At 34.2% G+C, this 15,454-nt stretch overlaps 1 protein-coding gene across 1 annotated transcript; it reads right to left on the bottom strand.

The window, feature by feature from the left end:
* Nucleotides 1-1,152: 1,152 nt before the first annotated feature.
* On the bottom strand, nt 1,153-15,046 carry Dnali1 (Putative inner dynein arm light chain, axonemal Dnali1). Its single transcript, XM_089254023.1, has 7 exons — nt 14,923-15,046; nt 14,683-14,816; nt 13,729-13,838; nt 12,724-12,893; nt 11,098-11,276; nt 6,263-6,427; nt 1,153-1,425 (listed from the first exon to the last, which is right to left on the bottom strand). Exons 2-7 carry the CDS (start codon nt 14,782-14,784, stop codon nt 1,153-1,155), a joined length of 999 nt encoding a protein of 332 aa, XP_089110149.1. The 5' UTR covers nt 14,785-14,816; nt 14,923-15,046.
* Between the last annotated feature and the right edge of the window lie 408 nt (nt 15,047-15,454).

Below are 15,454 nucleotides of genomic sequence, written 5' to 3'. Positions count from 1 at the left end.
TGTTTTGCTTGAAAGTGCTTGAGTTTGTCTGGTTTCACTAGAAACAGCTATGCAATTTACTTGATGTTCTATAAGCTTCTGTTGGAGAATGTTGCCTCTGTGAGACTAAAGATTTAGTGAGAGTATTTTTAATCTATTTTCTAGCCTATTCTAAGCTGACCTCTGGCACTCATAATCTGCTATTCTGGGCCATCCTGGGGGTAGCTTGGGCAGAGAAATTATAACTGCTCAATTCATCTTGCATTATTTTGCATGTGTTCAAACACTTTGCCAACTTCTGGCCAGCAGATAATAGCACTACACATTATGCGGCAATTGACTTTTTTCTGTATGAGAAGTCTAGCTCATAAGCTGAATTTCAGGATCAGGAAATTATATAATTGCACAGTATAAAAGTTAAACATGTTGTTTAGTTTAAAATCTCATATGCATTGTACAATTTTTTAAAGATGTTCTAAAATCGAATCACCTTAGTACTGCAAACTTTAACAGGAAAGTCAACTTTAAAAGCAAATTTTCTTCCCATGAAATAAAAAAAATTCAAATAACTTTTAGGCAACATTGCATGCCAATATACTATTTACTATTGTGTTCTGATCTTAGAATCTAATGTATCTGATCTTAAAATTTGAAAAAAAAAAACCAACATTTTTTTACCTTCGAAACCAGTGTAAATTGAACCTAAAAAGGGTTAGCCAATACATGAAAATTATCCCCTTTATTTATCACACTTGTTTTGGTCCTAATTTGTTCTCTCATTGAAGTTTTATAGGCATGTTTTATTATTTTCAACTGATGCTTTATCAGAGCTGTGCAAAATAATCATGAAGACATCACCATTCATCGATTATTTGAGAAAATTTCAATTAGATTGTTTTTGTCTACTAATTAAGGCAGTTCAGAAAAATATTTCTATTTTTAAAGAGATATAGTACATAATTTTTTCACCCTTTCATGCACATGAATTTTTTTTCATAACCAAAAATGAATGTTTCTAATTATGCACTTAATGATTCTTATTTGGGTGTGGTTTGATGTTAATTTTTCTTACTTGTATGAACTTAATTCTTGCATGGAATTTTATAGTTGCTCATAAACTGTTCATTTTTGAATTTTCATGATAAAATTGATTGTAGAGCAAAACATTGCAGCTTAAGCACTTCCTGGCTTTCCTCTTGATGTTGAGGGTGATGTATCATCTTCCACTGGAGTTGATGGAGTTAAAATAACATGAGGAGATATTTTTTTAATTCGGTCTCTTGCCGTACTTATACCAAGTGCAGGGAGTCGTAATCGACGGCAATTCATTATGCTATTAAGGCGACTTCTAGCCAACTTCATGGATAACATTGATCTGCGTAGCTGGTAACCTCTGTGCATCCATGGCATAGGATACCATTGACTATAAATGGCATCATCATAAACCTAGAAAAGAGAACAATATGTATAACACACGTGTTTTACATGTATGAAATAATAAAGTAATATTTCGATTGGCATTAAAAACTAAACATCACTTTCCTCAAATCACCTAAACTTGATATCATGTCTGTCAATCATTAATATATTTAAATAATATTTTTTTTGTGTATATTTAGGTGACTTACAAGTGTAATGAGTAGTATGAAATATGTCTTTTGTAAGTCAGATGTTCAAAAATGCACAAATCAATCATGCATGTTGGCGTTAAATATTTCTTCATCTTCCTGTTGTGTGACAATTGCTTCCAGCTGAACCTATCAGAAAATGAAATAGTTATTACAGTGTTGTTCCTTTTTTTATTTTTAATGAAGTAGCATTTGCTTAATGTCCTCCAACAGTAATATGAATGAAGGTATTTATATTTTAAGGATATCTTTTTATATAGCTGAGACAAGGTAGTGTTTTATTACTGTTATGATCAGAGGTACAAAGTCTCATTCAATTCCACATAACTCCTTAATGCATTATCTTTTTTTTACTATGTAACTTTTATTTTTTAATCCATAGAGATGTTTATATTAGCCAAAAAAATATGTTAGACACTTATGAAATGAAAGTACTACAAATAATTATAAATTTCACATTTCTTTTTGATTATGCCTTATATGATGACGTTTTGATAATCATGTGTACGTATGATCATTCTTGTGACAATGTTATATTCAGAATGTTATCCAAAACATTTCTTGTGTGTATGCGTTGTATGCAAACTGTTTACAACATCTTTGTTGTTCAAAATTATGTTTTCTTGTCCCTAATTTAGATTCAAGATTAATACTAGAAGGGCTCGACTATAAGTTACACCTAGAAGGGCCAAAGCAGTCTTTTTAACCCTTTAAGCGATTTTTAAAATTTTTCCGATCTGCATTATAAATGCCACATTTTAAATTGCGAAACCTTCCCAAATTGCCATGTATTTTAAGCAGAATTTTTTCCAATTGTGAGCAGATAATGGGGGCCATTCAAGTATTAAGTAAAGAGGTTTTCAGCCATTTTTGACCCCCTCCACCCCCCCCCTGTCAGCAAAACACTGACCCCCTTCTCCCCCCCCCCCATCAGCAAAATTTTGTCAGCAGCTTAAAATATTTCATGTTTTCAAAAAGGGGTGGTTGATGATGTAAGCAACCTTCAAACCTCTGCCCCCCCCTTGTCACGAAAAGTCAGCAAAATCGAAAACCCCCTTCCCCCCCCCCCACCTTGGTGCTGATGTAATACTTGAATGACCCCTAACTGCTTTTTCTCCCAACCAGAAAACTTACTCTGCCCATCGCTTTTATTTCCCTAACTATGATACAAAAACACCTGCCATGTGTTGTGGCTTTCTGGGAAGAGAAATACTTTTTGTTTTGGGGAAAAAATCTTTTTGTACCATTTATACACTGAGCGTATATTTCTTTATTTTTCTCGCTCCTTCTTATCTAATGTTGAACAAGAGCTGATTTTGCTCACTGCAGTTGATTAATTGGGTGGGGGAATGTGTGAAAAACATGTTTTACTGTAAAAACAACTTCATTGGGTTTTTAAAAGACAAAATATCTTGGGGGTGACAGAAATACAGCAAATCAAGTTTGATGAGATATCTCGGGATTGTTGCTGAAATTGTTAATACAACATACTTGATTACACAAAATTTTTCACAATAAAAAGTAGCAAGCATCGTCTCACATGGTTAATTTGTGAATTTTGAAGAAATTTACCTTTTCTCAAGTATACTGGGTGCCTATAAAATGACCCTCCAACTTTAAATATGAAAATATAGAGGACATTTTTTGACAAGATTTACCATGAAAAAGGGATAGATGAACATTGCACTTACAATCCTACACCACATCATGCATTGCTCAATTTTAATGATCTGTCTCTTTTTATACGTATATCATAGCCTTTTCTATTCAGACTATTTGGGTATTTGCAAACGCTACGGATAACATACAATATTATGTTACCATAAATTTGCACATTGAGGAAAAACTAGCGCACTATTAAAATTTCATTCTGCAAATTAATTTATAAAGAGTATGAAAATTAAAAAAAGTACATCTTTGTCTTTCCATTTCATCCATGTTATCTGGTTCAGACCAGTCACTTTCACGATCCTTAATATCTCATTTGGGTGGATGTAGCAGAAAATCATGGTGTTCATCATAAGTCTCCTCAGGCTCAGATTCATTGTGCAAAATATCATTCAGCAAACATGCTGGAACCTGGAGGGGGGGGGCTAAGATAAATTGAGCCTCCCCCAATAAATTTTGTGGGGGGCTGAGCTCCAAGAAATTCATGAATATACAATGAAAAACATCATTCCTCCTCCTGAGTGAGGACTTGATTCCCATATACACGAGACGAATGACAATTTTCAGCCGCTTCCCCAATGTTTTCTTCAGTGCTTTCGCCACTTCTGTCATTTAGTATTGATAAAATATCATTGTTGTTCAAACAACTTGTCTGTTGACTAAGAGCCATTTCTTTACATTGGGAATGAGCCTTGTTTCTCAGCAATCGTTCAAAGCAGATAATGACACAGAGTTATCTAAACTCTGACTAAAATAAAAAATGAGTTTGCCAGAGGAATGAGGGACCTTAACACACAAAAACATACAACACCCACCCCAAACAAGAAAACATGAAAAACAAGAAAACAATTTATGCCTTGGCCGTTCTAGGTATAAGTGTTGATATCTCCCGAACAAAACCTTCATTATCTTCAAATTTTTGTGCATCAAGAAAGGTACAGGGTGTTTCAAAAAGAATCATCCGTTTTGATCGAATAATGTATAGGTAGAAAGAAAGAGGGAAATCTCCAGTTTCACACAGGTGCTGACAGGCAGCACTAACGCTCTTCCTTCAGCCGGCACTGAAGTGTTTGTCCAGATTGGCTTTTCCCACAGTTAGAAACCGATTCGGATAATAACTTTATTTTCCAGTAGGGCGGGGTACCACTACACTGGAGCTTGGACGTTCGAAAACTTTTGAACAATGCATTCCTACATGATAGATCGGGACCTGACGATTCAGTTAAACATCATTGGCCTCCAAGATCTCCGGGCCTTATAGTGTGCGATTTCTTCTTTTGTGGGGGTTTATAAAAGACTATGTTTATGTGCCTCCCCTTCCAGCTACATTAGCTGAACTGAAGATACGCATAACAGCAGCTGTGGAAGCAGTGGATGCAAACATGCTCACAAAAGTTTGGGACGAATTTGACTACCGTATATAGACATATGCCGTGCATCCCAAGGTGGACATATTAAGCACCTATAATTTGGTTTGTAAAAAACTTTGATTAGCCATGTAATATAAAATTAATCTTAAGTGTCTATGTTCAATATTTTTATTAATTATGCGTAATATACGCATTTCAAATCGGGCGATTCTTTTTGAAACACCCTGTATATAAGTAATGGAAAGTCACCAAAAAATGAGTGTGTACATTAAATATCATCGAGATTATAGAGTTTTCAAAATCAAAAACCATCAAAATGACTGCGCTGGCAATTCTAGTGTTAAATACTTTGAAAAGATTAGAAGTTGCTTTATGTGGCGTGTTTATTTTTCCTGAAACATTGACATTTTTCGAGAAAACTCTTCATGGAGCTCAGCATTTTACTTTTGAATATAATTTCCAAAATATACAGTGAAACTCAAGGGACTGGAGAAAAGTATTGTTATACAATCAAGCCTCTCTATCTTGAAACTGATGGGATCGAAAAAAATTTTGAGACAGAGTTTCCTAGAAATAAGAGATTTTTTTATTGAGAAAGGAAAAAATGCCAAAAAATTTGATTGATTATAAACTGAAAAATACCATGCTATATTTCACTACATACTGAGGAAATTTATTGGCTAAGTTACACAATCAATGTCCAATTACACTAAAATACATTCAAATTTTTTTTCAAGTGTTTTTTTAATAATTCTCTAATGTACTGAATTTAATTTTTCATCATTCTTCCGAGATTCGCTGAAATTCCAGTGTTCGCCAGATCTGATTCCTTCATCACTGAGGTATTTGGTTCGAAACCCATAGCTTTCTTGATGCAATTTTGAATTATCTGTTGGCTGACTTTTTGCCATGCTGAACAAGCCATCCACACATGGCATCCCCACTCTGTCAATCTCAATATCTGCCTTTGATCGACAAGATCCATCAATACAATGGTCTATAATATATAAATAGTCCTTTCTTATCAGTTTCTCTCACCTCCAGAGAAAAACCAGTAAAGGAATTTTTGCACGAAAGAAAAGGAATTTTTGTGTTTTCTTTTTACTATCATTTTGCTTGACCTTTGAGATAGAGAATTTTTTGAAAAAATTCAAAAAGACAAAGGTGAAAATTCATCGATTTAGTACAGAAAATGCAATGAATTTTTTCATTTTTCATGATATAGAGTTTTTCAGGAAATAGAGTTTTCGAGAAAGAGTAGTTGGACTGTGCATGATTTAATGTTATAGAGAGAATATATTAACACTATGGGAAGTGTATCTGAGAGTAGTATTGTTATATAGGCGATATATGTAAATCATTATAGAGGTTATCATTATACATGATTTTCAACTGTATATAATTTATTTTACATATCTGCTGGTATAATATATTTTACACTAACAGTAGTTTCATCTGCTTCTCTATTACATCCAAAAATATAGGAATGAGTAGTGTTTTTAAAATGTCACCTAAATAAGGTGTTTTTTATAAAATGTAAATAATGTATATATGTTAAATAAATAAATACCTATATAAAACTGTAGGTACGCTACATGAAAATAACAACAGCCAAACCTTTAACTGATCATTCGCCTTTCGTAATGAATCCACTTCATCTGTGAATCTGCAGTTTTCAACAGCCATTTGCTGTTCCCAGAATCTTCTGCTTTGTTCATGTCTTGATTCTTGCTCTCTTAAACGTAGTCTCAGTCTCTCATTCTCTAAGTGGAGAAGGTTCATCTGTAAAATATTTTTAATTAGCTTAAACATACATAGCAGTATGTGCCGATATGTTCACTGGGCAGGATAAATTAAAGATAAAAATCATGAAACTGAGCATAACTTTAATGCTGCACTTGTGATTTAAGTATGAAAATATTTAATTTATATAATATATTTATTATGTAATATTATAATATAATTATTTATATAATATTATAATATAATTATTTATATAATATTATAATATAATTATTTATATAATATTATAATATAATTATTTATATAATATTATAATATAATTATTTATATAATATTTAATTTTATATTAATATCCCAGATGCAACAAGGTTTGCGGATTTGAAAATTCTCATTAATGAGCGGCTGAAGTTTTCTGAACATATCTCAATGATTGTCAAAAAGTAGAATAGCATTCTCTTTCATTCTTAAAGAGGTCTCTTTGCATTCTCGTAAAAGTCATTCTTCCTGTTTTCCGAGGTTTAGTTCATCCTGGACTAGAGTATGTCATAAGATTTTGGAGACCATACCTACAGAGGGACATAGACTTGATAAGAGGGGTACAGAGAAGAGCTATATGTGCTCTTATTGGTATACTCTTGAATATGTTTGCATTGGAGGAACACAGATGCTAGGGGATATGATCAAAGTGTTTAAAATTTTCAATAGAATGGGCCATGAGTTATCAATGCACCATCAATCCACTGCTTCAACAAGGGGACACCAGTATCATTTAGTAAGGAATAATTCCAGGTTGTGGTGTTGCAAGGAGTTTTTCTCTGATAAGATTGTTTATAAATGGATTAGAGCTTACCTCTAGGGGTCATGAATTTTAACGCAATTGACATATTTAAAAAGAAGTATAATATAAACATAGGGGATAAATCGAGAAGCTATCTATGGTTAGATAAGAAAATCATATTTTTTATGAGCAGTTTATTATATCATTCATATATATTTATTTTTTTTCAAAGTAAAGTAGTAGTAGTAGTGTATTACATAGTATTAATTATTCGTTTTTTTGTGATATATGCTTTTATATTAGGTTGCTCTATTTCGGTTATATTTGACATCCATATTTTTTATGGCCATCTTTTTTTTAACCAACTCATTGGACATTTGCCTGTTGTGGCTTTGTGTTTGTATTTGTATGTCACATATCATAACATTCCTGTAAAATTTTCATATTCTTAATATTCATAATATAACGCAGAATATATTCATTTTTATGACTAATTTTTTCTGCTAGTGTATCAACTCCAGTTTATCAATGCAAAAATATAATAATAATATGAAGTATATTTTTATTTATAGAACTGTGATTGCTGTAATTCACAGAGTTTATGAATTCATTTTGCAATATGTTTCCATGTTAAAAGTGTAGACCTACCAAAAACAAGGGTGACAAACGATAGTTACAGCCCTTGAAATAGATGTGCAAGTTATAGTTTGTTCTTTTTAGCCTTTCATAATTTTTTTTTTTACCATAATTCTGGATGAGATAGATAATGTGCCAGGTTCTCTCCATGTGAAGGCTAGTTGAGAATATGTTTGTGAAGCAAAGTGAAGTTTTTTGATGGAGATACTGGTCTGCCACACTGCTCCTGCAGCCGGTGAACATGTTCACAAGCATTTTGAGGACCAGGCCATCTGGAATGAAGCTCGTTCTTTTTCAGCCATCTTGACATAACAGTTATCTGTTAGTTTATGCTGTTCTTTCTAAAATTTTCTCCGATTTTTGAATGCAAATATATTGCACTTATTGCACTTAGAAACAGGGAATTTTTTGGTTGGCCTCAGGAATGACAGGGCAACAACTTTCTAATTGGAAGTTAGAGGATGGGGACCACATAAAAATTAATATATTTTTATTTTATGACACTATATTTTCACTCTTGAAACTGGCACAGAGTGATTCCTACCGGCCCGTAGCCAGAAATTTCATTCGGAGGGGGACCAAAATAATAGAACGATAGATTTGGCCATCTTTTTCCGGTCATTTTCTCACATTTTGGGGGGGGGGGCAGACCCCCAAGTCCCCCTTCCTCTCGTTACGGCCTTGGACTCCTAAACACATTTTGAGCATTTTTTAACCCTTTAAGCTGTTTTTAAAATTTTCCTGATACCCATTATAACTGCCACATTGGAAATAAAAGCGTGTTATGAACCCGAAATATTTCGGGATGACCGAAATAAAGCGGATCAAGTTTGACAAGATATCTCGGAAGTGCTGTTATAAGGGTTAAATTAGAACCATAACTCTCTACGACTAACGGTTGTTAAGATGAAGGCTGAATTAGGACTTGCAAGACACCTTGTATATAAGTTGAACTCTCATTTTATGCCACCATTTATTTCAAAAAATTGTGGCCCTGTAAGGAGTTTGATGTTTCATCGAATTAACACGATTGAAAGCTTGTAATCTGTACAAATTGAAGATTAATTGTTTATTGAAAATTTCAGGCTCTATATATATATATATAAATAATCGGGGTTGCTATAACGGAGTGAGACTATTTAAATTGATCACCCCCCAAGATGAGGATTGAGCATTGATGAGCAACAGTTGCGACGAATTTTATTTTTTACTGCTTAACATCAATCTAGAAACTGGTGTCGACAAAATGAAAACATTGGGGGGAGGAAAGGAGCCTGAAAGTTGCCAGTCGTCCCGTATATGCGGGACTCAAGCGCTTACGCAGGAGCTGGAAGGGTGGATTGCATTGCATATTCATCAATTATTGGGGGCTCAAATGACCTTAGCTCCCAAGTTCCGGCGCTCATGTCGAGAAATGTATAGTTGCTCTTGAATCGGCAGGTGTCTACTAACTGAATATAAGAAGTAGCTTCATGGTCTATTTGCAATTGTTTTTTGTATGTTTTGTCAATTTATACTGTTCAGACAATGTCCCCCCTCCCACAAGGGTGGGGTTGGCAATGCGCCAGCCTGGGGGCCCGGGCGATTCACATCATTTTCTGGGTTTTTTTTCACTATATGAATTTCCTATATAGGGTCCGTGTGCAGGATATGGGGGCCATAATTAAGACTTGAAAACCTTGAAACTTTTGTTTCTGACTGGTTGACCTCCTAGTCTTGATTATTGTGTACCAAAAAGGATACGGGCGACAGGGTAAATTTTCGTTTCTAGTTGGCGGCCAGGGCCGTAACTAGGCTGGGGCAACCGGAGCCGAATGAGGGGGGCAAAAAGTTTACATTCGTTTTGCATAATAACCCTTTCAAGAAGGGTCTCCAAGGAAAAGGCAACAGGGCCCGTTGGCTGGGATCTTTGCCGGGTTCCCTAGTCAGATTTTTTACGGGCCCCTTCACAGTGAATTTTTAATGCGAAAAACAAAAAAAGAATTGTCCCAGGCCGGAATTCTGCCAGCCCTACCCTTGTGGGAGCCATGTTAAAACGACATGCATTGTATAATTTTTTTTAATAGAAACTGAAATCTAATGACTTCAGTACTGCGAACTTTAACAAAACCAATTTAGAAAACAAACTTCACAGGTGAATTTAACAACTAATAAAGGTTTTTCTAGGAAAAATTTGTATGCCAATTACAAACAATTATGCACTGTTCCCTTCAAGCTGTGCTCGTGATTTGCGATGAAAACGCTTCCACACACGCAAGGCCATGAAATATATCATAGGTGGATATAGCATATTGCCATTCCGCACACAGAAGAAACTGGTGACGCACGTGAAATACAAATTAGAAGGAACGTTACAGTTATGCTAAAAAATATCTCATCACATCGTAAAAATGAGCATATCGAGCAATGGAAGAGCATGGAATAATCGAGCATGGAAGGGGTTAGACATGTGTCAGTTACCATACGAGTGCCTTTCTCCTGATGCTGAGCGTAAACGGTGCTCACGATTCCAAAAAGTTTAAATACCACTGTCTGAAACCATTGTACGCGTAAGCTACAGGTCATACCTGTGAATTAAATTTCGTGTTCTACTTCCGCCTTAACATCATACTAGTGTCATTATCACACTCATTTACTTTACACACACACACTATGTGTATGCTACTTCTATAATGAACTTCTAGAACTATTGGAGTGGAATTTTCCGATTAAGTTGGAAAATGATTTATAAATGAACTGTCTTGCAGCTTAATAGTTTCCGTATGGTTTTATCATAGCATTCAAGACCATAAAACACCAGGTGTCCCTTTCCGAAATATATTTTTTCTACGGGCCTGATAACGTAACATTAAATTTTCTTCGGCTTCATATCGACAGCCCAGTTCAAGAAGGCAACTCAGAAATTTGCATTTTTGTGCTATGCACACCATGAGAACGGTGGGAAAATACCTTTACATATTGAAAACAGCAATAACTCCTAATTCTGTTTATATGCTCCCTACTGACTAACGGTTGGTTGTGTAATTAAATCTCAGTTGATTAACACTCAGTTCCATACAAAGGGAATCTTTTAAAAATGCAGATTATCTCAAAACAGAATTTTGAGGTGTTGCTTTTTTGAATTGGGCCGTCGATGTGTGTAAAATTAGTTTTCTTTTGGAATCATTTGAAAGCAATATCTGCTTACGGTTATAAAATAAAATACTGTATCGGGGGGGGGGGGTGCCAATGTGTACTTTCTATATTTATATCCAGTTTAATTTTTATCATTAAAAAACCAATGAATCGTTTTCACCTGATCTTCAATGTCTAATTTTCCTTTTTCTGTCATCAATGCTTTCCTTATGCCAAATGATATGCTACTCTCGTATAGCGTTTCGTAGGCCGAAAGCGTCATCCTGAGTTCATCACGCACTCTCAATAGCAATAAACCCCGCTCCGAGCAATTTAGAGTTTCTTGGCGGATTAACTCATCTGGAAAATGAATTTCATTTTATTATTAATTTTGCATAAACCAGTTAGATAAATTTTAAAGTTCAAAATGTCTTTCATTGCTAAAAAAATTATCATTTTCTACTTAAATATTGTTTGTGAGATCAGAGGTCATGTAGAAAGATCACTTCAAGTAATTAGATGTTTGCCTTTACATTTTCATTATACTGTATAAGTAATTTATTTTTCATTCACATCTCACCCGGCAAAGCACAATTACAGAGGTAGAAAACAAAATCTGATACGAAAACAAATTAAGAGCTGATTAACATTGATGATGTTGAATTCGGTTAAGGCCGGGGTCATTATCAAACTTTTATCGTTTAATTCGGACTTGAGACAGATTTCAAGATTGGTTGTTTTTTTTAAAGTTTTGTAAAAGATCTTTAATCAAACTTTTTGTATGTAATCCTGGCCTAAGTTTCCATTACTATCTTTGAGGATTTTCCACCGGGGATTTACGCTGAAAGAAAAAAAAAATTCGTACCATATTCCCCGGCATCAGAGCCGGCATGCCGAGAAACATCGAGGGAGATCAGCATGCTGGAAATTCGAATCACATATTTTTGGAAAATTCTTAAATATCTTTGTTATAAAAATCCATTGAGTTGGCTGAAAAAATGACGGACCAGACAATAATATTCAAAAATCTGGTGTCCAAAAGGGTCAAAATTTTCCCCATTATTATTTTTTCTTACCCCTAATTTGGCAATTCTATGTAGTTCCCGTACACCCACATAGGCTATTAGGAGGAATTAATTCACGCACTGTTAGACTTCGAGAAAAGAACTTTTCTAAAACTTTCACATAGTGTAATGCCGACCTAAGGATCAATTCTGTGGAGGAAGAGGAAATTTTGCCGAAAGAGACTCCGGAATGCGAACAACCCAGTATTTTTGGAGAAAGTGACTTTTTTCAACTTTCGATACAAAATTTTAAATTCGATACAATTCATGCCACATGTACACTCTTCTACTGATTGCGCCGACTTCAAACTGCATGAATCATTTTTGAAAACATGAAATTTGTGCTAAAAGTTTCTAGTTTATATTGTATACAGTGAATCCCGTCTATAACGTTCCCACTTAGAAAGTTTTCCCGCTTAGTACTACTTATTTTCTTGGTCCCAGCTTTTACTAATACTCATTAATATTTCCCGTTTAAAACGTTTTCCTGCTTACAAAGTTTTTTATGACTGTTTTTTGAAAAACGTTAAAAGCGGGATCTACTGTATTTATTATTATAAATTTAGTTTTTTCCTTTTTTTAAGGTTTTTTTTTTTCATTTGTGTTGTGTTGTGTGTGAGGGAGAGGCTCACCTTTTATTTTCCAACCCCTTTAGACAACACTAGTTTTGAAATGAAACTTCATTCAACTCCTCAGTGTATTTCCCTTTGTTGAAAATATAAGTTGTACACGTGTGAACCTACCGAAGCATTGATCGTAAAGTTCTCTTCTGATAGGACAGATACCGATTTCCTTTGCTTTTCTCTCGTACAGACGTATATCAAGACGTTCTTGAAGATTTATAACTTCCAATCTCGTTGCCGGTGTTCTGGACACTGGTTGAATCCATAATTTTCCATCTTCTTCGTATTCTCTGTGAATAGCACATAATTTAATTTCATATCTTCAAATTATGTAAAAAGAGTAAGATTGCAAACTTGTTAATGGTCATCGGGTTCAATGGTATGAAAATTGTAATTATTTTTCATACTAATAATTGGGTTGTTAGAAGGAAAAAACTACAAAACGACGTATGAGAGTAATGAATAAAATAAAGATTACTGATGACTACGATGCGTAATTACATTTGTAATTTTACTTGGTATTATTACGATGTGTTAATTTTATAAAATCGTTGAATTTTTTTTATAAAATATTTGTTTCATTGGCTCGTCTTAAACATATTTAATCATTTGTTTGGTTAAGGCAGGGCTGGACAGATCCCAGGTACCACGTCGCCATGGCGACTAAAAAATTGGTATTTGCACCTAAAATTTTCTTTAATTAGTTACTATATTGAGAGCAGCAACAAATGTTTGGAATTTATCACAGCATATCTGCCAACATGAAAGAGGGTCACTATGCCCTGAAAAAGTCAAAAGAAGCATTATTTTGGACCTTTTTTCTTCCAGTAAAAATTTTTTGCCGCCTAAATTTTTTTTGCGATTTATTCAGCTCTGGATTAAGGTTATGAAGAGTCTTGTTCACACTTGTTCCATGTGATACCAATTAGTATAACAACACAAATGCTAGATATTTTAAAAAATATAGCGTAATGACGTTCTCCACGTAGTTAGGATCAAGAATATTTGTGAAATTACCTGAACTTTTCGTAGAGATTATATTAAACGATCTTTATATATATATATATATATATATATATAGCTTCGTATATACAACGGAAAGTTATTTATCCAGCATTTTCGTACCTTGGAGGCAATATTGTGTCAAGAATTTCAATAATTTCCTCCTTCTGACCATGGCGTGCAGATTTCGATGAAGACTGTTGTTTGACTGGTGAACTTTTCCTAGTCTTTCCCTATAAGAAAGAAATGAGACAATGTTGATTTTCACAGTCATAATTTCCAAATGAAATACCCGGTGTTCTAATAGATACGAGCTTTATTTAATCAACTGTTGCTCCTAGATACGTTTTTTTTTTCAAGATTAATTCAAAGAATAGAACTGTTTTTAACTTAATGCAAGGCCGTAGCGAGGGGGGACTTGGATTTCTGGTTCCCCCCCCCCCTCCGCCGAAATGGAAGAAACTGACCGAAAAAAGATGGCCAAATCTATTGTTCTATCACTTTGGTTCCCCCCCCCCCCCCCGAACGAAATTTCTGGCAACTGGCCTGACTTAATGTGTTATTTTTGCCGAATTAGGAAAAAACCTTCTTATTTGTTCAAAGCGTGTTTATTAATCAAGTGCTTCAATTAAAATTTCTTTCTCCCACGAGATAGTTTTATCTGAATAAAATATTTATTGAGATGCTACAAGAGGAAGTTGTTATTCAAGTTTAAAAGTCCATGAAGAAACCAGTAAAAATTCTACTGATTGTATTGCCAACGGTATATTTGATTTCAGACTTACTTAACCCTCTAACCAACAGAGCAGAAATCACTAAAAAAAACCCTCCAAAATCATATATTTTTTTTAATGAAGAAGGCTTACTTCCGATTTTCAGTAGGTGAAAACTATGGGGAAAAGTTTTCCATGGAGACATCAACTTTACAAAATATTTAAGCTTGCCAATGCTAAAATAAGAGGCTCTTAAGGAAGCGAGATATTTTTTCATTGCCACTTAAATGGTAAATTGTAACTAATTTTGTATTTTTCATCTTAAACAGGCTATTACTAGAAATATTATATATGTCAAAGATACCTTTAGATTTTCGTCATCCTTGTTATTAATAAGTACAGGTGTCTCATACTTCACCAACGAATGCAATGGAGCAGATATCATATCATGCAAAGAAGTAGCCATGGTATAAGTCTCTTCCTAAAGTAAGGAATCATCTGGAAAATAGGTAAGGCAGAAAACAAAGTATACGATGTTTTGTAAATGTTTTTACTTGTCGTCATAACTACCAGGGAATGAAGAGAATGTAAAGTTATTTATTACCTGATCTGTGATAGGACATGGACACACACATCTTCCAAGTGACTGAGAGGAAAATGTTCTTTTTGACCTTGTCATCAGTCGGCATACATGCGTAACGAAGAGAAGGTTGTTCCGGTCCATTTAAAACTAGGTGCCATTCCCGTTATATAAATCAAATTTTTATTTATTGAAATTCTATCCGTTATGAATTCTTCAAGAGAGAAAAAAATATAAGAATATGAATGTAACCTTTTTTTTTCTTCCAAAAATTGAGATTTTACAAAAGAAATGAAATGCGAGAAATATTTGAAATGCAAAGTATTTCCAACCTAGAAAAAAATTATATAAAGTCGCGACAAGAACTGATATACAGTGAAACCTCGTTACAACGATACTCGATATAACGAGAAATCCCTCTGCAACGATATTTTTTCAAGTCTTGTTTGGAAATGCCTATACTCTAATGTTAAACTTCTGCCTCTTGATGTAACGATATTTTTTCTTGGTCCGCAAAGTATATTAATTAAAGTTAAATTACAATCTTTTAATGAAA

This window comes from Pholcus phalangioides, unplaced genomic scaffold, assembly GCF_987345545.1.
Source record: "Pholcus phalangioides strain wild (caught in Gottingen) unplaced genomic scaffold, Ppha-v1.0 ptg000039l_1, whole genome shotgun sequence".
Lineage (NCBI taxonomy): Eukaryota > Metazoa > Arthropoda > Arachnida > Araneae > Pholcidae > Pholcus > Pholcus phalangioides.
Note: the sequence above shows the minus strand (reverse complement) of the source record. Positions and strands in the feature narration are given on the sequence as shown.